The sequence below is a fragment of the Catharus ustulatus genome, chromosome 10 (assembly GCF_009819885.2).
Source record: "Catharus ustulatus isolate bCatUst1 chromosome 10, bCatUst1.pri.v2, whole genome shotgun sequence".
In the NCBI taxonomy this organism is placed as follows: domain Eukaryota; kingdom Metazoa; phylum Chordata; class Aves; order Passeriformes; family Turdidae; genus Catharus; species Catharus ustulatus.
In genome coordinates, this window is record NC_046230.1 from 22,923,173 (window position 1) to 22,947,803 (window position 24,631).

The 24,631-nt window shown below is 45.0% G+C and overlaps 1 protein-coding gene across 7 annotated transcripts in view; it reads right to left on the bottom strand.

Annotated features, from left to right (window-relative positions):
* The window catches only part of LOC117000611 (multiple epidermal growth factor-like domains protein 6), a 208,289-nt gene that overhangs the window by 36,899 nt on the left and 146,759 nt on the right, over positions 1-24,631 (bottom strand). For all 7 annotated transcript variants that reach the window (XR_004418828.1, XM_033068388.1, XM_042779597.1 and 4 more), the window contains 12 exons: positions 24,260-24,388; positions 23,396-23,524; positions 22,143-22,277; positions 21,031-21,165; positions 20,397-20,522; positions 19,961-20,092; positions 17,128-17,253; positions 14,142-14,270; positions 8,359-8,487; positions 2,738-2,866; positions 971-1,099; positions 376-501 (listed from right to left, as the gene is read on the bottom strand). Coding sequence is in view for 6 of the 7 variants with exons in the window: in XM_033068388.1 (XP_032924279.1) it covers positions 376-501; positions 971-1,099; positions 2,738-2,866; positions 8,359-8,487; positions 14,142-14,270; positions 17,128-17,253; positions 19,961-20,092; positions 20,397-20,522; positions 21,031-21,165; positions 22,143-22,277; positions 23,396-23,524; positions 24,260-24,388 (1,554 nt within the window). In the remaining variant the exon portion in view is untranslated. The remainder of the gene's footprint in view (positions 1-375; positions 502-970; positions 1,100-2,737; positions 2,867-8,358; positions 8,488-14,141; positions 14,271-17,127; positions 17,254-19,960; positions 20,093-20,396; positions 20,523-21,030; positions 21,166-22,142; positions 22,278-23,395; positions 23,525-24,259; positions 24,389-24,631) is intronic.

Sequence of the window (24,631 nt, forward strand, 5' to 3'; positions counted from 1 at the left end):
TGCCAGATCTGAACTATCTGGACCATCACAGTCCAGTTTGCTGAGTTCCCCTCAATGACCCACAGAGACTCAGCAAGAGATGGCTGACCTGGCAAATTCTCCTTAAAACTCCCTTCCTTTCGTGTGTTCTTCCTTGTGTGCATAAGGTAGAGCAATACCTTCATTTTCTTAGCAGGCAGGGAACAGATGTAGGAGGAGATAAAATAATTTGGACAAGGGCATGGTTGGCAGAGACCTGCCTGTGGGTCTGAGATGGGGTGAGAGGGTATAAATCCTGATTGGCCTGCAGAATACAGGGAATTTAATATAGAAAATAGAAAACTGGGAAATGGTAGATGGTTAAAATGAAGGATTTGCAGAAGGAGCTGCCCTTACCAACGTCACAGCGGTCCCCAGTCCAGCCGGCGTGGCAGAGGCACTTCCCCGAGGGCTGGTCACACTCCCCGTGGTGGCAGCTGCAGTTCTGCTCACAGCCCTCTCCAAACTGCCCATCCCCACACTCTGAAACGGGATGGGGGAGGCTGATGGGGGGCCAGGATGGAGCAACCCCAGCAAGAACTGCTCATGCCTCTGAAACATGATGAGCCACCTAAACTGGGCTTAAAAACCTTCAGTGAAGGAAATTTTGATGCCTCCCTTGGCAAAGTTCTCTAGGAATACACCATTTCCCTCTTTTGGCATTTCTTTCTCCTCAAATGGAGTTCATTACCTATCTTCCCAGTTCCTAAAGGACAAAGAATACCTACCTTATTCCTCTCCTCTGCTCACCAAGTTTCCAGCACTATGGATATGTCCAAGTCCCAATACCATGTCTCCCCTCAGCCTTCTCTTTTCTGACTAAACAACCCCAGGTTTTCTAACTTCTCCCCACCTGGTGTTTTCCGTCCTTCTGTCTCCTTTTTTTCTGGGTTGTCTCAAACCAGACCCCGGCACAAAGGTGTTGGAGGGTGGAGGAGGTGGTGACACTCACCCAGCTCACAGGCTGTCCCTGTCCAGCCCTGGGGACACTGGCACTGCCCACTCACAGGGTCACAGGTGGCCTGGCCATGGCAGAGGCAGCGCTGCTGGCAGTTGGCTCCATACCACCCGGGGGGACAGGCTGTGAAGGGAGGCAGGGAAAACTTGCCATCAGGAAGTGCAGGAGAAGGACACAGGTTCAACATCACCTCTCCCACCTTACAGCCCTTCTGTAAGATGGAAGCATCTGGCCCTGAAAGATGCTGGCCCAGGAAGATGCAGTGGGAGGTACAACCAAGCAGAAATGGGGACACAACCAGCAGGGAATTACTCTGACCATTGTAAAACTAGTCTTGGAACAAAGTAGGTGATGAAGTGAATTAGTGACTCACCAAATAACCTTGAGACTTTTTGTTTGTACGTACAAAACCCAATTTTTGTTTCCTTCCAGCTTTCTCAACATAGGGGAGGGCAGCTCTTGATTTCCCTGTTCTCAGAATTTCTTTGTACAATCCTCTTAAAATCACAGCTCCTTCTCTAACTGATCTTGCTGCCCACAGCTGGCTGATGACATTTCACCATTTACCTCATTTTAGTTAGGAAAGTCCATTAATTCCTATCACAACAAGTTTCTATTGATAGAACCTAACTTTTTGGCAAAAAACCACACACCTCTGTCACGTGCCAGAGTGACACTTCTTTTAGATGGCAAAGAGGCAAGCTCTCACTTTGGAAAAGCACAGACATCAGAGGATAGCTCCCCAAGCCTCACAAAATTATTCTACCTCCTCACTTCAAAGAGAAAAGAAATCCCCAAACATGTATTTAAAGAGAAAAGGCATGTTTGAAACATCTTTTCTAACTTTCATTTTGGTTTTGTATTTGTGGCCTTTGGACAAAACAAAAATGTAGGTCACGCCATACATGTCATCAAAAATAGTTTGGCGCCTTCCCAATTTTTAAATCCTTCATGGAAAGGCCTCTTCATATCCAGGTTTTAAAAGGGGAATGTGCTGAACTTAAATATCACTCTACCCCTACCTACTTTCATCCCCTCTTCCTAACAACAATCCTCTTGGGATGCTGAAGGGCAGAGTCTGAGTGGAGGTGGTGACTCCAAATCCCTGCTGACCCAGGAGCACCCACAGCAGCATTCCCAGCTCCATGGTACTGCTGCCACCCCAGGGACCTTGTGGGGAAGGCACAGAACAAGGAGCTAAGGGGATGGGCAGACTTTTCCAACTGCCTGGGATGCATGGATTAGGATGTGCAGTGCAGCCTTTCTTTGCCAGCCTCTTCTTAAAGCTCTGTGGAGCTGGGCTTGTTTTTGAGCCTCATGTATGGATCTGATTGCCAAGGCTGGAAGGCTCAATGCCTTTCACATGTTCTGGATTTAGGCCCTGTCTGGAACAGCACAAGGTAATGCCGGGGATCAGTCTGGTGCATGGGACAGTAAAGTAGCCAATAGAAAAGAAACAGAGCTTCATTTCTGCGTCATAATTGGGAGTTTTATGGACTTTTTCTCCCTTCATCAGCCTTCAAAATCAGCTTTCTTTCCAGTTTATGGCTGTTTCTACCCTCTTCCCTGTGTTCACTGGGATCCTACAGCACAGAGTCATGGATTAATTTAATGGACCAATTCACGTCACTGTGGATCCAAACCCAATGACAACACAGAGCAACGAGCTGAGAGCTAAAATATCAGTGAGCTTTCCCCAAACACAGGTTTTATTTTTCCCCCCTATAATCCATAGGCAGGGATTGGAATTTCCAACTGTACCTTCTTGGCAGGTGGCTCCTTTCCAGCCAGGATTACAAAGGCACGTCCCAGTTATGTGGTGACAGAGAGCTCCGTTGTGACAGTGACAAGTGTTCCTGCAGCCTGGCCCATAGCTGTTTCCCTGGCAGGCTGCAACGACAGAATTCCATAAAACCCCATCAGGAAGCTCCAAGGGCGCACAGAGCAAGTGCGAGACACAATGCAGTGCCAGGGAAATCAGGCAGGAGCTGTGCTCCAATGACAGTTTTCACATCATAAGGGTGCCTAAGTCCATAGAGAATCATAGAATCATTAAGGTTGGAAAAGATCTTCAAGATCATCAGTCCAACCTTTGGCCAAATACCATGATGATTCTTCAATCAAAAAGTGCTGTGTCAACTAGTTTTTTTAACATTTCAAGGAATGGTGACTCCATCACCCCTGGAAATATATATATATATATATATATATATATATATATATATATATATATATAACCCCATATCTGACTCTAGAAACAATAATAGAATCATTTAGGTTTGAAAAGACCTTTAAGATCATCAAGTTTGACTGTTAACTCAGCACTGCTAAGTCCACAATAGCAGCCAATACATAAACTGTAAAAGCTTCTTAAAAAAAAATACTCTGCAAATTAAGATGGCATAAACTGAAACTGCTCCATAACACTCGCAGTTTAGAGATAATGTGTCTTATGAAAGCCTAACATAATAATGTGGGTTAAAAATATGTATCCCAGCCCATTCTGAAGAGGTTTCTATCAAGGGGCTGGATCAGTGGATGTGATGGATCAGCTGTCATCCCCTGCTCTGCAGAACGTCTTTGTGCTAAACTAATGGTCCAGCAGAACTGCCAGCCTGACAGCCCCAGTATTTATTTGCATCCTGGTAAGAGAACTGACAACTTCATTGTTTTCAGTGTTCATTTTTCACAGCTGGGTGCCTCTGCTCACCCAGACTCTCATTCTTTGGTCAGAGAGGGGTGATATTTTCAATGAGTTTGGTTAAGCAGCTGGCTCCCAGGTGAAAACTTAACGCAGTCATCTCGCAAGCAAACGCTCTGCTTTCAGTGCTGCTGCCTGTGAAAAATGGCAGTGATAAAACTCCTGCAGTCTCTATTGCACTGGAGATTTGGATAGCTTTGAATTATGGAAAACAGACAGTTCTGCTACCCTGTTTCCTTCAGATAGCATCCAAAATGATACAGAGGGGGTTGATGGAGCTGGATCGCCTCCTTGCATGGTTTCTGTTCTGCATTGCAGGGGTTCCTGTTAGAGCCTCTCATCCCTGCAACACTTCTGGCATGCACTGGAGAGGCAAAAAAAGCCTGGATCCCTGATCCAGGAGAGTGTCCTGCACCCGTGAGTGTGACGTCTTCCACGTTTCACAGCCAAGCAGGGAATTTTCACCAAACCTCTCTGCCTTTCAGGGTGTCAGTGAACATGATGCAGCACTGTGGGACAGCAAGTCTGGGGAGAGAAGGGAGGTGTGAAACCACCTTGATCTTAGAGTTGAACTTGGTTGACAGTCTCTGACCCATTCTCAGCCCTTTTCTCCCCATCTGAGAGCTTCCAGCTTCCCAGCCTGGTTCTCAGACACCATTTCTCCCAGGACTTCTTTTCCACACTGCTCGTTCTTGTCATCGCTTGGACCCTGTCCACGTTGAAACCACAAGAAAGAGCAGGAGCTCAGTCCCATCACAGCTAAAAGTTTGTTCTGCAAATGAAGCTTGGTTGCCAAGTGAAAAGTTCAGCACATCTACAGAGCTCTGGCTCGGTCTTTGGGAGCAGAACTAAATATTTCCACAATACAGACCAGAACTATAGCACAACCAAGCCAAAGGAAAAACCAGCTCATCACCAGATCCCCTGACTGGTTACCAGTGGCTTGTGTGAGGTTTTTGAAGCATGTGTGTAAAGCTTGTTACACTTATCAAAAAGACAGTAGATTGTTTCAGTGAAAATTCTGGTAAGAAAGCAGAAATTCTGGAGAATAAAATTTGAACTATTCTATTGGGTAGACACAAATGTTTAGGGGTTTTTTGGGGGTTTTTTTGCTTCCTGGTGGGACAATCCTGATTTTCAAAGTACTGTTCTGAAGATTAAGGAAAAAAGTCATATACTGAAGCTATTTAATGGAGTTCCACAACAATGTACAAATATGCCTGGGCCTTTTCTATTTTCACCATGAGAGAAAGGGATAACTTAATCCAAAGGTTTAAATTAATAGATTTCTTCCTGGTTCAAAATTTTCCTCTTGATGTCTTTCCTCTGCAAGAGGAGGATTTATCTCTTTGCAGTCTTTAAAATCCCTTTTTGCATGCAGAGTAAGGAACACATGAAAACGGAGACTTTTCTTCCAGACTAGAAGTCAACAGGCATCAAAAGTGCCCAGGAGCACAGGAAATGATGGGTGCTAGTGTTCCATAGGGTATCCAGTAGCTTTGATTTCAAGTGACTTCTGTGGATTATTCTCCACAAAATGAAGCTTTAGCTTTAAAAGAACAGGGAATTTGCAAATTCAAGTGCTCACACACCATGAAATGTCAAACTCCTGCTATAAGTGCCTCTGGCCGAGCAAATTTTTCTGTAGTCATTTATTTCTCAAACCAGTGTGGTCTCTTTTTAACCACAAGGAGCCACTTCAGTGAAGATTCTGCTGAGCTCCAACAGCTTCAGAAAGAGGCATGTTTAGTACTGACAGAGTTAAGGCAAAATTCAGATGCTGAATTGTGTACATATGCTACAGACCATATGCAGCATGAGATTTTTGGAGGGTTTGGTTAGGTTTTTTTAAGTTTGCAAACTTTGGATGAATTTACAGTGGATCGGAATGGTTTGGGTTGGAAGGGGCCCTAAAGATCATCAGTTTCCAACCCCCCTGTCATGAACAGGGATGTCACTACTAGATCAGGTTGTTCCTTCCATCCAACCTGGTCTTGAACACTTCCAGAGATGGATTATCAAGAAAGGAAGGTTACATCTCCATCACAAATGACAAATGTCAGCTCCTCACTTCTGTGTCACTGAGGTATCACAGCACTCAGTAAAACAGTCTATTAAAACAAAACAAAACAAAACAAACAAAACAAAAAACAAAAAAAGAATAGGTAACATACTTTTCCTAAGCCTCTTTCTTGGAAACCTCAAATACCTCAGGTGGATACTCAAAAAAATCCCCAAATAAAATCTCTGAGCACAAACTGAAGCTGAGGCAGAGCTTGCTTGGCAGATTTCACCCCAGATTAACATAATCCATTTTCAAACAACTGAAACCCACGGGCTGGTAATGGAAAGCATTAGGCAGCTTCAACAAAAGGCATCACTGTCCGTATTGCCTGTAATTAGATAGCAGAGTATAAAACTCACTGCATGGCTGGCTTAGGATCAATTCAAATCCCATGATGCCAAAATTATTCCTCAATATCCTCCAGCACATTGCCTGCAATCTGATTACTTCCACACGAGTGCTGTCCTTCCAGCTGCTGGAGCTGGCGGGTCCCAGGAACAGGCAAGGTGAATATTAAACACCCTGGGAGCATGGGGAGTGCTGAGCTGTCTCCCACCCGTAGCTGCCTTGATCTGAGCTGCTCTGGAGCAGTGTGGATGAGGTCCAGTTGTAAAATCAGAATGAAGATCCCTCACTTTGCCAAGAGAAAAGGAGGAGACACCCTGCACTGGTGACTGACCCCTCTCTCTCACTCTCGGAGGCTTCGAGGGCTTTGGCACCTTCACCAGCAGGAGGAATAAATCAACCCAGCACAAAGCTCTAATGGCTCTGGCACAAGATAATAAATAGGGTTTTTTCCTTTATGTGAGTAGAGCAGGGCACCAGAGGCCATGGAGAAGGAGCTGCATTTCTTAATTGAATTCAATGAAATATGTAACAAAGCTTCCCATCCCTAATGCTAAGGATTGGGGAAGGGGCAAGGTGACACATTGCCAATGCTTGGATTGACAGGAAAAGCAGGCTGAGACCCAGAATCAAATAGTTTATCTGTTCAGTAGCACCTCTTGTGATCTGTGGGGTGGGTTAGTGACTTTGGTCTGCTTTTGTTCTGTGCTCACTCCATTAATCCATTCTCACAGGCTATGCTACCACCAGCATCTTCAGGGGGTGGGAGGTGCAGGGACAAGTGTTCCTGTGGGAGGGCATGAGGAGGCAAAAATCTGCAGTGGGATGTTAGGAAAAGTGTCTGAATTGGGAAGATTCAGCAGAACTGATCCTCCTGTAAACAAAAGAGCAGGGGATGCTGCAGGAGAAGCCTTCTCAGAAGATGGGCTGTGTTGAGTGGTGAGAGAAATGAGGGGGAAATATAATGAAGAGCAAGCACTGCCCTCAAACAGGGCTGATGATAAAATAGTGTATGGCTGGAGAACAGCATTGCCTCAATACAAACCACATTTCTCTCTATTTTCTAAATTAAATCACTTTTCTATTGCAGAAAGCCATGACCTATGGAATTAAAGAAGTGTCCCCTTCAGAACAACAGAGCTGGCTCATTGTGGAGCTGCCCTGGAGCCCAGCTCTACTCCCCAGTCCTGCAGACAGCACTCATATTTTCAAAAGGAAGCTCAGACCATGACATCATCCGAAAGGAAAACAAGGAAGTTGAGAAGCTAAAACCTGAAAATCTTAAAAAAACCCACTTACTTGCTAAACTTTGCAAATAGGCTCAGTGATCTCCATATGTAATGCCGTGCAGCTAAAGAAAATAAACTAATTTCCCATGAAATGCGATGGAAAATTTCTCAGAATAGCTAATTTTATATATCTATATTCACACTAGCACCTTGTTTGCTTCAAAATTGTGGCATAATCCATACTTGTGAACATCTGGGAAGCTGACATTTATTTTAAACCAAATAACTTCTTTAATAATTATTTTTAAAACTATTTTGTCATGCTCAAATAACAAAATAGTCCCAGCTCTGCTTTTTCCATTTTGTGCATTTGTAATCTTACACTTTATAATCGATAATTAGATGAGATACACCAGAAACAGATACATAACATTTAATCTCTTAATGTCACACAAAAATAAAAAAGCAGAGAGTTGTCATATGGCAGGAGACAGCTTTGCTATTTAAAACCTGATGCTTATCATGTTTGATGAGTTAAAAAAAAATAAATTAAAAAGAGATGATGGTTTTACACAGCCACCAAAAATGGTTCCATTTTTGGGATTTTTGGGAAGGAAGGTGCCCTGTATGAAGGTGTGTGATATCAGGGCATTGCCATTCCCAGGGCAGGTTTGGGGTATGAAGGTGTGTCCTGCCAGGGCATTGCCCATTCCCAGGGCAGGTTTGGGGTATGAAGGTGTGTGATATCAGGGCATTGCTCAGTTCCCAGAGCAGGTTTGGGGTATGAAGGTGTGTGCTCTCAGGGCATTGCCCCGTTCCCAGGGCAGGGTTGGGGTATGAAGGTGTGTGATATCAGGGCATTGCCCATTCCCAGGGCAGGTTTGGGGTATGAAGGTGTGTGATATCAGGGCAGGTTTGGGGTATGAAGGTGTGTCCTACCAGGGCATTGCCATTCCCAGGGCAGGTCTGGGGTATGAAGGTGTGTGTGTCAGGGCATTGCCCCGTTCCCAGGGCAGGTTTGGGGTTTGGCACAGGTACTTACGCTGCTCGCAGCTCTCCCCCAGCCAGCCCGGGAGGCAGTGGCAGGAGCCCAGCACGTGGTCACAGCCAGCAGCATTCTTGCACTTGCACACCTGGTGGCAGTCAATCCCAAAGAATCCGTCTGGACAAGCTGGAAATGCAAAACATTCCTTTTTAGCACAGTTTCTTTTTTTTTTCCTGTATAAACTCCATCCCGTCTTTTCACAGCTGCTTAAGAACTGCAGTTGCATCAAGGGTTAAGCCTGCCCAGTTCTGCTACGTGCATCTTGGAAAAGTGTGACCCTTTTACACAAGCAACAGATTTCTGCACAGGAAAACAGGGCTGAGAATATTGAAAAGCCATAAAACAAGTGAGAGAATGGAGCTGGGTTCACACAAGCTGCTCCTTGTGCCTCTGTAATGGACAGAGGAAATAATTCAACATGATACAAGACTCCAGGGCCATCCCTGCTGACCTGCCTCCCTTTGGAAATGCAAAACTTCTGCTCCCATTTACTGTCCTGACACTTTTCTAAAGATTCTTTAACAGTGAACCCAAGCCACAGTGGTGCAGTTTAGTGCTGAAATTAAAAACTGGCAAAGTGAATGAGGAGAGAAAAGCAAGACAAATTAAATGTAGCAAAACAACCCCAGGGGGCTGAAGGAGCTCTGCACCTACATCTGGAACTGAACCTGGACTAAGGAAGAGCAGCCCCATGGATTCAATTTTTATCTGTGCCAGTGCTGACAGCAGTGAAAATAAGGATCAGTGCTTCTCAGTGGGCCATATCATACCCTAAATTGCAAGAACACTAAGGCTGCTATGCAGAGTTTAAAAATATATTCTCTATGTAGTCTTAATTTAACCTCTGTGTGTGTGTTTAGATTATGTAAGTGCATATATTATATCACACAGTGCAGTATATTATGTTACACTAAGTGATAACAAATCTATAGGTACACAACTTTACATCATTCTTTTCACAGAATCCCTGAATCAACCTCAGGAGCGATGGTGCTCATGAAATTAGCAGTAGTTCAGTAAAACTTATCTCTTTCTCCTCCTTGTCCAATATAAACTTATATTTAAAATCCAATCCTCACACTTCTACCATGGAATGAGAATGAAGGGAATGTCAAGGGAATCTTACAATGATTACCATCATCTACACTGACCAACAGCCCTCCATGCTAATTCACAGCTCTCTACCAGGTCACAGCAACACTGGTGTCATCAAAGAATGGTTTAGGTTGAAAGGGACCTTAAAGATCATCTGCCATCGACACCCCTGCCCTGGCCAGGGACACCTTCCACAGACCAGGCTGCTCCAAGCCCCACCCAACCTGGCTTGAACATTTCCAGTGAGTTCTCCATGTGCATCTTCCACTGTTGGACTCTTCTGTCCCTTTTTTTGCCCTGGTGTTTCTTCATGCCCAGGCTTTTTGTGCCAGTCCATCACACTGCAAATGCAGTTCTGCAGCCGTGTGCACTGCTGGCTGCTTTGGCTATGAGTTCAGGGAATTCTGAATCCACAGCTTTAGGAAAACCAGGACCATCATCCAGTGACAGTGTAAAACACTGAACATCTGCTTTGGCTGCTTTGCTGATACACATGGTTGTTCATCCACTCAAAATCAAAAATCCTGTCCAGGCTGCAGCTTCTTCCCTGGCAGATGAGAGGGAAACCCACTGCCCTTCCCAGGTTTGTGCTGCTTCAGGAAAACAGGGAAGGGCTTCATGACAATAGAGCATCCATCAGCCTCTGCTCAGTGCTCACCAGAAGAGAGCTGATACCAACGTGCAAGGAAGAGCCACTAGGGTGATGTTTAATCTGATGTTCCTCATTTACTCTGCTTCAGCAGCAGATATGGCACAGCACAAGGATGGGCTCCTCCTGCTGAACCCTCAGTGACTTCAAAAGTTGACAAAGTTCTTCTTTGACACAGGGGCTGCACAGCCTTGTCAGCTATTCCTTGACATGCACTGTGCTCATTTTCCCCTTTTATCTCAGCAAAACAGCAATCTTGCTGGGCTCTCTCATGGTAATGATTAACTGCTGAAATCCCAAGGGAAGGGTCCCCTCCATCCATCTTCTGGCAGTGCTGATCCCACAGCAGTTCAGATGCAAAAGCCAAGTTCTGTGATCCATGAGGGTGATATATTGTTGTTATTAGTGCATCAATTAATAAATATATTGTAGGAATGCTCTGAGGCTCCTGCTGCCTCCAGTTAGTGCACTAATTATCTGGCATTTTGGGATATTCAGACAGATGAATCAATGAACTGGATAATTCTTCTGTTGGCCTGATCCCAAAACTGGACACAAGCCTTGGGTCATACAGCACATACCAGAGAGCAGCAGGGAAGGGAATTAAACAATTACAGTGCAGAGAAGGCAATTGCAGCCTTCAAAGTGGGAGCAGCAGATGCTCAGCACTTGACAGAATTAAATCAATTACAACAACTGCCTTCCCAAACAGGAGTGGAGCAGCCCTAGTGCAGGGCAGGGTGTCCAGCTCACTTGGCACATCTGTAACAGAGCTGTGAGTGTGGCTGGGGAATCAGGCACACCTGGATTCCTCTAGGTTTGTCAGGAGCCTATGGCTCAGGCTTCCTGCATGGCAGATTCTTGCATTTAGTTAGAGAAACATTGATATATTTATCTGTGTATCACAATAACGATTGGTTTGGGTTGGATTTTTTTTTTTTTGCCTTGCCTGTTTAGCTGGAATTGCATTATAACCCCAGCCCTGCAGCAGATCTTTTCTGGAGAAGATGACACTTAGGTTGTCTGTGCTCGAACAGGACAGAAAGGACTTACAAAGCCACCTGTGATCCCTGCCCTTGCTGAGCCCAGGAATGCAGAGGCACTGACTGCTGCTTCAGTTCAGGAACAGACAGAATTCCCTGTGTCCCTCTGGCACCTTCTGCCCAAGCACATAACATTCTCCACTCAGCTATGGAAGCTGGCTGGTGGCCAGCAGCATCCACCAAAAATGATTCATTTTCCTTTGGTAATGCAAGACCTTGTGAAGAAACACACATTATTTCATCAGTGTTCCGCTTGTATCGCTTGCTGCTTTCAAGAAAATTCAAAGGAAGCCTTTCCTAGATTGCTCTCACAGACTGAAATCATTTCTTTGTAGATTATTTTGTTTTCAGCCTTATTTGCAATCGTTACCTACTCTGCAACTGAAACAGATTTGCTGCTTTTGAAACTCCTTTGAAAGTGTCACAAGATTCACAAGGTTCATTTTCACAAAGCACTGAGCGGGCCTGAAAGAAGGAACAGGCATGACTTTCAAGAAATGTCTAATTTTCTTTCAGAGAGTGTCTTGATAGCTTTATTCTTCCCCATCATTATTATATGTGACCACGGCACAACTGCAGAGGCAGCAGGACCACGGAGTGGTACCAGATGAAGAGCAGCTGATCAAAAGTGACTCAGGGCAGAGCAGAACCGAGATGCTGAGGGACAGACAAAAGTACTTTGAAGAGTGTGAGGTCTTTTGTCAGCATCCTGTGGCTCAGAGCACAGAAGTTCAGTCAGCTCCTGAATAATTCACAGCAAGGTCTCATAAAACAACAGCCCTGGAGCAAAAGTGTCTCCTGCTATGGGTGAGCTGGAAACTGTCCTGTGCTGGTGGGTGATGATGATGATGATGATGATGGTGGGGCTTTGGTTGTTGTCTGTGTTACTGACAGATGATGTAGATAGATTGAGACTCAGCAAGGACTAGGATTACATTAACAATTCTAATAAATATTAGTAAGAGATTGTGGAAATTTGTGGCAAATAAGCTTGGAAATGGTCACCAAAATGGTGTTTTGAAACAGGGGCTGGTGCCTAAACCTATGAAACCTTGATTCATACTGAGGGCAGCAAATTAATGAAAAGAAACAGCAGCTTCCCACCAACATGGGAAGAAACTTTCCCCAAATGAAAACCAAAAGGATTTCTGCAACCTTAGCTTGAATCCAGATCCTGTGCTGCCACAATACAAAATACCAAAAGCAACAACTACAGGTTCAAACACCCTCGCTGTGCAGGGGTGATGTTAATTATTAATATCAATCAAAATCAGATTTTGTAAGGGACATCTCCGAGGTCTTAGAAGGCTGCAAAAGTCTCAGTTTGAACATTTCTGTGGTGATGGAGAAGTCCTTCCCAGCCACAGGCTGAGACATCAGCAGGATATCTGAAGTCCAAGGCGACTCTGCAGCGCCAGGGCTCGATGTGAATTTCTGCCTGCAAGGCACAGAGCCTGGCCAACGTGGGTGGATTGCCAAGAGGACAGCAAAAAGCACATCCCTGCCAGAAGGAAACCCTGCCAGTCTCCCAGTCACTCGAAACAGAAGCGCTACAGCTCCTCTGAGAGAAGGTGCCAAGAAGGTTCTACCAAGGGCAAGCCACCCACATGTTTTCCTCCCTCGGCGTCTTTTGGAAGCTGCCAAACTGTTTTGGTTAAAACTTCCTAAGTTAAGAGGTAACCCAGATCAGCTGAGAGCAAACACTCTGCTTTCTTTAGAGAAAACACTCAGAAAATGGTGTTTTACATTTCACTCTCCTCTCCACTATCTTCTTTCAGTAATTAGAAAAAGATAAAAATGTCCAGCATGACTGATTTGGAAGCTGAGATTTGTTCTTTTTTTTTTCCCACCAATAGAATCACCCAGTCTTCTCCATATTCCTCACACCTATTCTGGCAAAGGATGTTTAGCCTCTTGGTTCCCACTATAATTCCTGCTGGAATGAAGAGATTTACACAATGACACAGAAAACTGCCTCATTTTTTTCCCCAATAAAAATACCATAATTAAAAAAAAAATAGTAGATTTAGGAAAACATATTTCATCTAAATTATATTAAAAAGGGACATACAGGAGATACCATAGATTATAAGGTGCAATTTGCAGCAGAACCGTGGAAATAATATTTATTTTGTATAAGAGTGCCTGGTAAGAATGAGAGGGAAACAACAAGAAATATCAACTGCAACCAGTGGGAGCCTTGCCACATTCCTGGTCAGGCTGTGGAGCTTCTTCCTTCCCATGAGAGGGCAGCAGCTGCCTGTGATGCTGCCACTTCCCTCCATCCTCGCTGCTGAAACTGGCTGATAAAGCTGCTTTCCATGCAAAATAGTTGTGACTTTGGTTGAAGCACCATAATTTTCAGAATCTTCAATCACCCACACTTAACTTCTCAGTGCCTGAATGGCCCTGTGTAGTTTTTCTTTTACTTTTTATACAAAAAATCTGCAAAATTATGCAGAACGACAGCAACCTCCTGTGATAATGCCACAGACTGACTCACCATAATGTAGCTAAAGAATCCAGTCCAACTTTTCCCACACTTTACTAAATGACTAGGTAATAGAAGATTAGATAGAATGGAACTGGATTTATTTAAGTTAGAAGTGAATCTGTTCTTAAAGAGTTCCACAGGGATGATGCACACATCCATGTTTTTCTCAAAATCACTTCAGGGAGGCACTCAAGACATGCAAGTGTAAGGCTGAACAAGCATCTCCCTGCTCAGTGCTCAAACAGTGGGACTCTACTTGAAAAGAGGCTTCATAAAGATGTGATACAGCAGAAGCCTTAAGCATATATCTAATTTTAACCATGTGAAAACACGTGCCCAACATTTGGCACCCAGCACGATGAGTTAGGAGGGGAGCTCACATTTCGGTATCAGCTTCCAATAAAGTTCAGTGGTTCATTTAGATCCAATGCTGCTCTCTGAATAAAAACCAAAGCAAATTCTCCATGAATCCTAAGGGGACCAGGGGGAGCAGCAGTACCTCTTTCACAAAAGGTTCCTGTCCAGCCCGCCGTGCAGGTGCAGGCTCCGCTGACGTGGTCGCAGGCAGCTCCGTTCTGGCACTGACAGCTGGACTCACAGCCCGGGCCAAAGCTCCCCTCAGGACACCCTGCAGCACAGGAATCACAACCAGATGATGGGTTAATGCCAGAGCACATCAGGGATCAATGGGGAATTTTTACATAAGTGGGAAATCTGACAATTTCCCAAAAAACTAAGGTGTAAAGGTAATGGCTTAAAACTAAGATTTGAGCTTTCCCCTTGAGGTTCAGGTAAGTTGGGCTGCATTTAAGATCTATTTTAGAAAATTTCCAAAGTGCTGAAAGACTAAATTCTGCACAGAAAATGAACATCTTCTGTTGCAAAGCCTGAGACTTCACAGGTTCTGCATGATGACACTTTGCCCACTGGTCTGGAGTTGCTTATGTGCACATCTCCTCTGGGACTTCATCAGCTGGGAGGGGAAAAGCTCCTCTGTTTTTCTGCAAATCCTCTTTCCCCAGAAATCTGGAGAAAATATAAAATGTGTTGGTTGCCTTCACAAAGCTCCAAATTGAATGCTGCACGCTTTACTTTCATGCTCTGCTTTGAAAAATTCAAGTGAAAGCATTACATCTGGGGGACAGATTAACAATTACATTTCCACAGCAGTTAATGTGAGGAGTTTTAAAAGATTTGTATGGTACTTGCCATTAGAAGAAAGAAAACATTTGAGAATGAAAATAATTTCTTCTAGGATTATAGGAAAATCAATTAAGAACAGGGTCAGTTGCCTAATTCACATTGGATGTTTTGGACAGGCTGAAACACAGAGATAGACTTGGCTAAATACAATATTACAGGGCCTCTACCCATGTTTGAAGGTCTTGTGAACATCCCTCTAAATGAGTTATGGAGATTATTGCCAGACCTCTTCTAGAAGCCCATGATTTTAGCATTTACAGCAAAAAAGTGATTTTCAGGCAATCTGGAAGGAATCAGAGAGAACAGAAAACAAGAGTTCTCAAAGACAGCTCATGTCTGGAGTAGGGGGGTGGGTTTGGTGTTGTTTGTTTGGTGCCATGGGTGGGCAGTGATTTGAGCTGGCATGAATTCAGGTGCTCCTGCAGCTCAGTGACTCTGCCAACTGTGTGTCTCACAGAGGAGATGGGAGATGAGCAAGGTGCCTCAAGTATTTCTTTGCTTTCAGAGTCAAAAAACGAGACGTTGTTTAAATAGGAGTATGTTAGAATCTATTTTTTTGCACTTACAGGTGAAATCCTCTTCCCAAAGCTGCACATCACTTTTAACAAAGAAATACACAGAGGTGCACTTGTGCCTTAAAAGCTTCTCCATCTCTCCTTTTCAGGTGAAATTTCAGTCAGAGGGTCTGTGCAAGGGAAATGGTGCTGCAGTGCAGCAAGAGGTGCAGGGCTCTCAGCAGAGCTCCCTTCAGGCCCACAGTGTTTAGCCCAGAGCTGAGGCTTTTCAAGGTGATGGTAAAGGGTCAGAGCACTTCACAAATGATTTCACAGTCCACAGCACAGGGAATCTGCCCCTGCTCCAGCAGGCACAGGCTGCTGTGATGCATGTCAGGATCCAGCCACCCCGACAGAGAACCTGAGCTCCTGCCAGGGGAAGGAGCCCAACCTGCAGGGAGAGGGTAGGGATGCCTGGGGAGCAGAGGAAATATCCAGGGATAGTGAAGATTTCACCTCCAAGGCAGCATGAAATTATGGGGAGAATTATGGTTTTCATAATGCATGCACACACACATACTCATACAGATATGTGGGATTTTAAACATATATACACACACACACACACACACAAGAGAGTCAAAAGCAGACTAAATAGAACAGAAAGCCCACAGAAAGAACTTTAGGGATTGAAAGATGTTTTGCCAGTGGTGATGGCTCCACTGATTCCCTTCCCAGCGAGGATTACAAGCAGCTATTTGGCCACTCTCTCTCTGCAGAGATGCTATTTTGAGAGAGATCAAGAGAGACAGAAAAGCAGAGCTGGCAGCTCCTTCTCTGGGAGATGGTTCTCCCCACACATTGTCCTTCCATCCCCTCTGTGCCAACAGCAACAAGGGCTGCAAGATCAACTTTCCAGGCTTTCCTGTCTTAGGTCACGGTTCCAGATTAATTGTTTTGACATTTCTGTGTGACACCAGCAGTTAATCCTGCCCACGCTACTGAGACTCTGGTAGCTACATCTGTGCTACTGTAAGATCGTTAAGCTAGTAGATAAAATGTTTATTTTATTTAACAACATCAATATAATCAATAATAATAGTAATAGCAGCTTAACTACGCAACTTACTGCCACAAGATGAAGTGGATTCCAAATGCTTGCATGAAATGAAAAAGAAAATAGGTACATTAATTGGAAAAAAAAAATCAAATAGTATTAAATATAGAGATATTGCTTCTGTCTTAAGAAGCTCCTGAGTGAGAAATTGGTGATACCTGGGGAGACATATGAGGAACTGACTATGAGCCTGTTTCCAAATGTTTGAAGCATCTCCTACTGACCTCAGTTAGAAGTGAGTGTTAAGGTGAGGGTCATGGGCCTCTAAGACCATTGTACATTTTTGTTGTTAATAAATACAGGACTCCAAAAATTCCTGGTTTTTCTTCTGTTATATACATGGGAAGTATTTCTATATGCCTGACCTGAAATAGAGATTTACAAAGGGTAAGTGCTGCCCTAAAACCGAAGAAACTCTTAGGCCACAACCCAAATACGCATCAATCCTATCCCTCTCACGAGATCCTAACATTAAAAATAGCAGCTGGGTCCAAAACAAGGCTGAAAATACCTTTTCTGGAAATGAAATTAGGGAAAGCATCTAACCCTGGTGAAACGCGAGAGCGCGGCGCGGGGCAGAGCGGGGGCGGAACAGCATTCCTGCAAGGAACAACCAGGAAAACACAACTTCCAGAGCTGGGCTTTGGGTGTTCCAGGTGCTGGGCACTTACTGAGCTGGCAGTGCTGCCCGGTGAATCCTGGCTGGCAGGAGCAGGTGCCCGTGGCGGGGTCGCAGTCGCCGCCGTCGCAGGCGCAGGAGTTGGCGCAGCCCTGGCCCCAGTGGCCACTGCTGCAGGCTGCCAAGGGAAACAGGGTCACATCCAGCATCATCCTGCTGCACTTCCACGTGACAGAACTCAGAATACACAGCATGGCACAAGACTAAGCTCCCAGTTGCAGCACAGGTGCGAATCGCGGAAATAAAGATAATTTTTGCTGGTCTGGTTCAGCTGGACACAGGCAGGTATTATCCCTTCCAGATAAAACTAACCATTCGTAAGTTGGGCCAAGGGAAATTTAGGTTAGATGTTAGGAAAAAGTTTTTTACTGAAAGAGTGATCAAGTACTGGAATCATCTTCCTGGGGAGGTGGTGGAGTCACCATCCATGGATGTGTTTAAAAAAAGATTGGATGTGGTACTCAGTGCCATGGTTTAGTTGAGGTGTTAGGGTATGTGTTGGACTGGATGATCTTAAAGGTCTCTTCCAACCTAGTGATTCTGTGAATCCACACCCATCAGTCACAAATCTATAATTTCATGGAAATAAAATATCAGCTATTGACTCACTCAACGAAAACCTGCATAACCACAATAGTTAATGGGTTTAACCAGACAGATTTGGGGGCACCCTCCATGTTTCCCCCAAAATACTGGGAAATGCAGCATGGACACAAAGGAAATATCACAATGTTTTTAAAGCAACTTACTGCTTTCATCCTAAAATCACATAGCACTGACACAATTACGACAATGTACCGCAGCATTTCCTTTCTTTCAAGTAAAGGATGAAGATGAAAGTGCCAATTAGGGCAACAGAAACCTGGTTTTGGAGTTGGGAATCTGTTTAATGCCTGGTCTGCAATAGCTGGAAGCTGCCTTACCGACATACCACTGCAAAACAATTTTTCTCAGATCTTACGCTGAATAGAAATAAAAGCTTTCCTTTGTCATGGTATCTCAATTCTCCAGACGGCCCAGGGAGTCATGAAAAGCCATCTCCGTGGCTCTACACACTATCAACTTGATTTTTAAAATATGCATATGGGTGGAAACTTCTGATTTTCCCAACAGTTTCTTCAGTACAGAGCCTGAGAAGTCAGGTGCAAAACTTGCTGCTGTCAACACTGCCAATTAAATGATTTTATGTGTGTAAGACCAAGTTTAGAAAGAGGTTTGTCTTCTGTTGGCTTTTGCCATCACAATGAATCAAACAGAAGAAATGTGTCACAGGAAAAGGGAGGAATCAAGCAGGATGGCTTCACATTTATATGGTGCCATCCAAAAAGGGCAAATCTACTCTCTCACACAGCCACCAATATGGAGAGCAATGCTAAAGTCAACAGAAGGATGCTCTGCTCTTCCAGAGAACAGAATTTTTCACAGCATTTATATTCCCAAGTTAAAAAGTGACCTTTAGACACACGACTCTACATGCCATTCACTTGTTGAATAAATCTCCCCCAAACAAAATGAGAAATGGAGAATTAATCTCAAAACTAATCTGCACTGAAAATGAAAAACAAAACTGTCTGTCAGTCAAAATGCTGACGGGACAGATGGTATTGGGCAAAGGGATCCATAGTGTTGAAATAAGAGCTTATATCAATACTTTGTGCTTCATCAGCCATCTATTTCATGCTTTGAACCTGGATAATTAAGGATTACAACCACCCAGGCTGTGCAAACCCACAAACACGCCGTTTCAGAAGGAGTGAGATTAGCAAAACTATATTAAAAAACTGTAATAAACTAAGAGCAAACAGAGCTGGTTCCTCCACGTGCAGCCCCGGGGAGTGCCCTGACTCACGGTGTGTATAGGGGTGGCCAGTCCAGCCTGGGGGACAGGAGCACTCTGCAGTGACATGGTGACACTGGGCACAGTGCCACAGCTGCACAGTGACAGGCAGTTCAGCCCACAGTGCCCATTGGGGCAGACACAGGCTGTGACCTCACCCTGCTCACCACACAGCCACAGGCTCTTCTTCCCAGACAGACAGGGACAGCTCACCCCTAAAACAGGCTTTAGCTGAGCTCAGGAATCAGATCAGCCACACAGAGATATCTGGGATCTGCAGCCTGGGTGTCTGGGGCTGTGTTCTGGAATGTGGGAATAGCTTTGGGTACTCCTGTGCATCAGGCTGTTTCCTCAGAGGAGGAAAGAAAACCTCCCCCAAAAGCCACTTTGTGACTAAAACAATGAAAGAAATTCCACCACCAAGGTCTTGCACCAAGCAGAGCTGTCCTGAGAGCCTCTGTGCAGCTCAGCAGCCACACTCAAGCAGCCTTTTAACACCCAGAGGCTGCAGAGCAGCACAGAACAGTTTCTTGAACATATTCCCATGGCTGCAGGGATACTGATACTGCTCCCTCATCTTCAGTATGATTTAATCCTAAATGATCTACACCAAGGAGTGCTGCTGCAAACATAACTCAAGATTGATGCCATGTGGGCCAGCTGCTCACACCTCTTGCCAAACAGCCAGGATTACACCACCAGTGCTGTGGCTCTTAAACACTGTATTTCCAAGAACAGCTTGCCATAAATTAGGTCTAATGATAACATCCATTTGGGATGCAGCTCAGCTGATCACGTGCCTTTATCTGCAACCTCCCTCCCACAAATAATGTCAAATCCAGCCTGGGGAATTCCTGGAGATGAAGGGCACTTAATCTCAGATCAGCGTGTTTTATCTCACAAAAGAATAAGAGGGCAGAAATCAAACCATAACCTGAATTTCCAATCTGACTTTCTTTTCGTGGGGAAGGCTGAGGCAAGGACTTACTGGCAGAGCAGGATGGCCCAGTGTAGCCAGGGGGACAGTCACAGGCTCCAGTTTCTCTGTTGCACTGTCCCCCATTGGCACAGGGCTCGCAGGGGTTCTGGCAGTCTGGTCCCCACTGGCCATCTGGGCAGTCTGGAGAAAAAGCACATGAGGTGTAACCAGTGCCATGTTCTGTTTCAGGACAGTTGTAGATTTCTGCTGTTGCACTGATGTATTTAAAAATAATAGTAAATCTGAGCTGCATTGTTATATTATCTCTACATCCCTGTGAGCCCTGCCATTAAACTGCAGCACACAAGAACACAGCTAAAGAGAGCAAATTCCCAATTTCCATCACAGTTTATCTGCTTATTGGTTTGGGAAACAGCAAAATTCTGCTTCTTATCACATCCTCCAAAGCCAGGCACTCCCTACCTTGGTCCAGCAGCTCACACACCTTGCTCACAGGTAGCACCAGTCTTCCCAGCTGGGCAAACACACTGCCCTGTCTTCGGATCACACGGGGCTCCTCCGCAGCTGCACCTCTGTCTGCAGCCCAGCCCGAAGCTGCCAGGCTGACAGGCTGGACAAAAAACCCCAAAGTCATGGTTAGGAGCATTTTGAAGACATTAGGGGGCACCTATTGGCACCTAACAGCCACCAGTTTTAAACTGAGCTGTGCTGGTAGAAGTGATCAATGTGATCAGTCATTAGTGTCTGAGCAACTGGTGGTCTGAAATCAACTGCAGCAGAGCCCTGTGCCTGAAGCTTTAGAATCCAAAAATCTTTAAAAATCCAAAAATCTTTAAAATCCCAAAATCTGTGCCTGAAGCTTTGAAAGCAGCTGTTGTTACTTGGACAAATGTTGGTTTGGGTAACTGGCCTCAGCCTTGTGCCTTGACCTTTGCAGGGAGAGAGGGAAAGAGAGAGACACAGCCTTTGCCAAGCTCCAAATATCAGTCTGGTTTCAGTGGGGAGCTGCCAACTCCTATCAACAACAAATGTACCCATTTATCTGAAACTTCTATATCTGAACCTAAGCTTCCTGAACAAGCTTTCCCATCCCAGGGAAACATGCAGTGAGTACCTACACAAATGGCATTTTTCTCCATGAAACCCAGCTGGACACGGGTGTTTGCAGGCTCCTGTCTCAGGATCACACGGAACATCAGGAGGACAGCTGCACCTCAGCTTGCAACCAGCCCCATAAAACCCTGGGGTGCACTCTGGAAATAGAAGTAGATACAGAACACGTATAAGACAAAGAAAAAGTTAAGAAAAATGAACAAAAATCAGAAAATAATTTGGTAGAAACTTGCAGAGAATATATTATAATGTACGTTTTAGAGGTGTTGTTAACAAAGTGTAAATGCTTAATAAATGCTTACACTTCAAAGAGGTTACTGCCTAAATATAACCCAGAAACAGAGTGGCAGAATGCTTAAAGATTTATTCAATTAGAACACTTGAGGATGTATTCAATTAAATGCATTATGGAATTCTCTTCTTATATATGTGAGTTCTGCTACTCCCTCTTGGTGCACAGCCAGTGCTGGGCAAGGCATGCTCCCTGTCAGAACTGAGCCCATTACCAAGAATGATAAAAATATTAAATACTGTCATTATTGTTCTCCACCAAACCCACTAGAACTACTGCCATAAATCCAACACAGTTCTGGCTGGCCAGAGAAAAATCTGAAGGGACAGTCTTTATTGTGTTACTCCACTGCTGTCTGGAAAGGGCTACTGAGACATGCAAACATGAATATAGGATACAATTCTCTTTGAACTACCCCCAAAAACTACAAAGAGTAAGTTGAATTCAAAGAGCTGCAAATCTGAAGGCAAAGCAGCATTACTGAACCTGTTTACAAATCAGCCCACTGCCAGAAAAAAGATTTTGCCACTTATTTACTGACTGTGTCAAAAACGCACAGAAATGAAAACTCACACGATCTTCATTATTTAAGGTTGTATTAGGATTTGGGTTCTGGATTTCTGTTGTCACTTGACCAGGCTAAAACTCCTCCAATTCTTAACCTCTATTCCCCTCATAACCCTAGCAGGGTTAAAACCCCCCAAAACCATTAGCAGGATATGAACACATGAGTGGCAGCAGCCAAACAAAGCAGAAGGACGGAAGAAGGAGGTGTTAGTGGGACAAGGAGCAAGCAGAGGTGGGGAAGCTGGCTGTGTGTGGTACCTTTGTGACACTTTTTGCCGTGGTAGCCAGGCTGGCAGGTGCAGGAGCCGTTCCTGGGGCTGCACTCCAGCGTGTGCTCCTTCACACACTGACACTCCTCCGAGCAGCCCGCGCCGAACGCCCACCTGGGACAGGCTGCAGCCACAAGGAAAGGAAGCATCAGCTCTGTAATTATGCAGGGTCTGGCTGAAATTGCACACTGCTGCAGAATGCAACTGCTGCAAGAAGCAGGAGCTCTGTTTTGCTTTCAGCAAGTACATCCCCCATTCCTACAGCAGCACCTGTTCATGTGTGGGTGGGTAAAAATAGAGTTTACATGGTTCCTGTGTTAGGTCATTCATTTCATGTCAAGCAATACGTGGTGAATGCAAGAACCAGAAACGTTTCAAAGCAAACTCAGCTGATTTTCCAAATTTAAAAAAAAGTTGGGTGCACTTCAAGACAAAAGCTTTCATAATAAAACCCAAAACAAAATAAAACACAAAAGATTTTTGATCTTGCACAGATTTTACAAAAAATCCCTGTAAGTAAAAAGAAACCCCATCATCTGTTTTGCAAAGTTTTTTGTTTTAATTCTTTTTATTCCATCTAGTGTCTGATCCTCATCCTGTCCCAGCCAGCCCTGCTCCTCAGCTCCCACTCCAGCTCATCAGCAGCCACTAACCAGCTCCAAACAGATTCCAGCCTCAGCAATAACCCTAATGTTAACCTGCCCACCCCACCTATAATCCTCACCTTTGAGCATCACTAAATCTCAGTCTTTATGGCAAAGATTAATCACTAGAGAAAAAGATTAATGAAGCTTCTGGGGCTTCATGGCACATTTAAAAATCCAGTCCTCCTGCTACTCCCAGCCCATTGCAGAACCCAAAGTTTTGCTCATTGGTTTGGGTTGGAAGGTCCCATAAAACCCATCTCATTCCATCTCCCTGCCATGGGCAGAGACACCTCCCACTATCCCAGGTTGCCCAAAGCTCCATCCAGCCTGGCCTTGGACACTCCCAGGGATGGGACAGCCACAGCTTCTCTGTGCCATGGCCTCCCAACCCTCACAGCAAAGAACATTTTTCTAACATCTAAGCTAAATCTCTACTCTTTTAGTAAATCCATTCCTCCGTGTCCTAGCACTGCCTGACTGTGCGAGAAGTCACTCTCCTTCCTTTCTGCCAGCCCCCTTTATGTGATGTGGAATCTTTTACAGACTATTACATTGTGCACACACTAAAGAGATCAAAAAAACTCTGGGGACTTACTGAGGTGGCAGAAGCGGCCGTAGAGCCCGGGGTCACACAGGCAGGCTCCGTACAGTCTGTGGCAGTGGCCCTTGTGGGCACAGTTGCATGGTTTGTTGCAGTTCTTCCCAAAGAAACCTTTTGGGCAACCTTTGGAGTGCACAAACACAGGAAGACATCAGTGGTTATGGGTCAAAGCCCCGGCCCCAAAGTGGTTTGTGGCCAAGCTGGGGCTCTGGCAGCCTTGGCAGCCATGGCTGTTCTGCTCATTACTTAAAATAAAGGAGCAAGAGGGGTGTCCTAGGTTACAATGTAAAGATGTGCCCAAAAGTATGTATTCTATCACCATCTGGTGAAACCAGGTGGGGCAGTGACCCTTATCTCTGTGGGAGATATCTCCTGTTAATGGGCCATCTGTTAAAAAACAGGTGGGGCAGTGTTCTTTATCTTTTCCTCAACCCATCTTTCCTCCAGGGAGATATTTTCTGTTAATGGGCCATTGAGTGCCACTGCATGAAAAATTACATCATCCCATGGGGAGATGCTCCAGTCACGGGGAGGAGCCAAACATTTCCTACCTAGATAAAAACTGAAATTTGGGACACCAAGGTAGCCCTTACCCACGGGTTTCCAGAGGACAAGAGCTACCAGACCTTTCTACAGGATCACTACTTCAACAAGACCACTTCATCTGGACTGATACCACCACCCTAACCAGCAGGGTGTCAGGTTGTATTGTGATTCTGTCAGTGCTTTCCTTTTGTACTATTGCATGCATTTTAATTTTTTCCCTATTAAATTGTATTTCCAACTTGGAGTCTCTTATTGGTTTTGCTTTCAAACCAGTACAAGGGGAGAAGTGGAGAGGCAGAGCTGGAGCCATACCATCCTCACAGAGCCGTCCCAGCACACCGGGGGGACAGTGGCACTGCCCTGTGCCAGGGTCACAGGAGCCTCCGTTCTGGCACTGGCAGACACTGGCACATCCCCTGCCAAATGTCCCGGGGGGACAGGCTGTGGAGAGAGCAGGGAGAGTGAACACACTGAGACATCCTTCCTCTGCTGGAAAGGTGCAAAACAAGGCTTTGGTCGTTGAGAAGGGCAGCAAGGCTGAGGAAGGGTCTGGGAGGCGAGTCCTGTGAGGAGTGACTGGGGGAGCTGGGGGTGTTCAGCCTGGAAAACTCATGGGAGACCTCATTGCTCCCTACAACTCCCTGAGAGGAGGGATTGTAACCAGGTGGGGGTTTGTGGGTGATG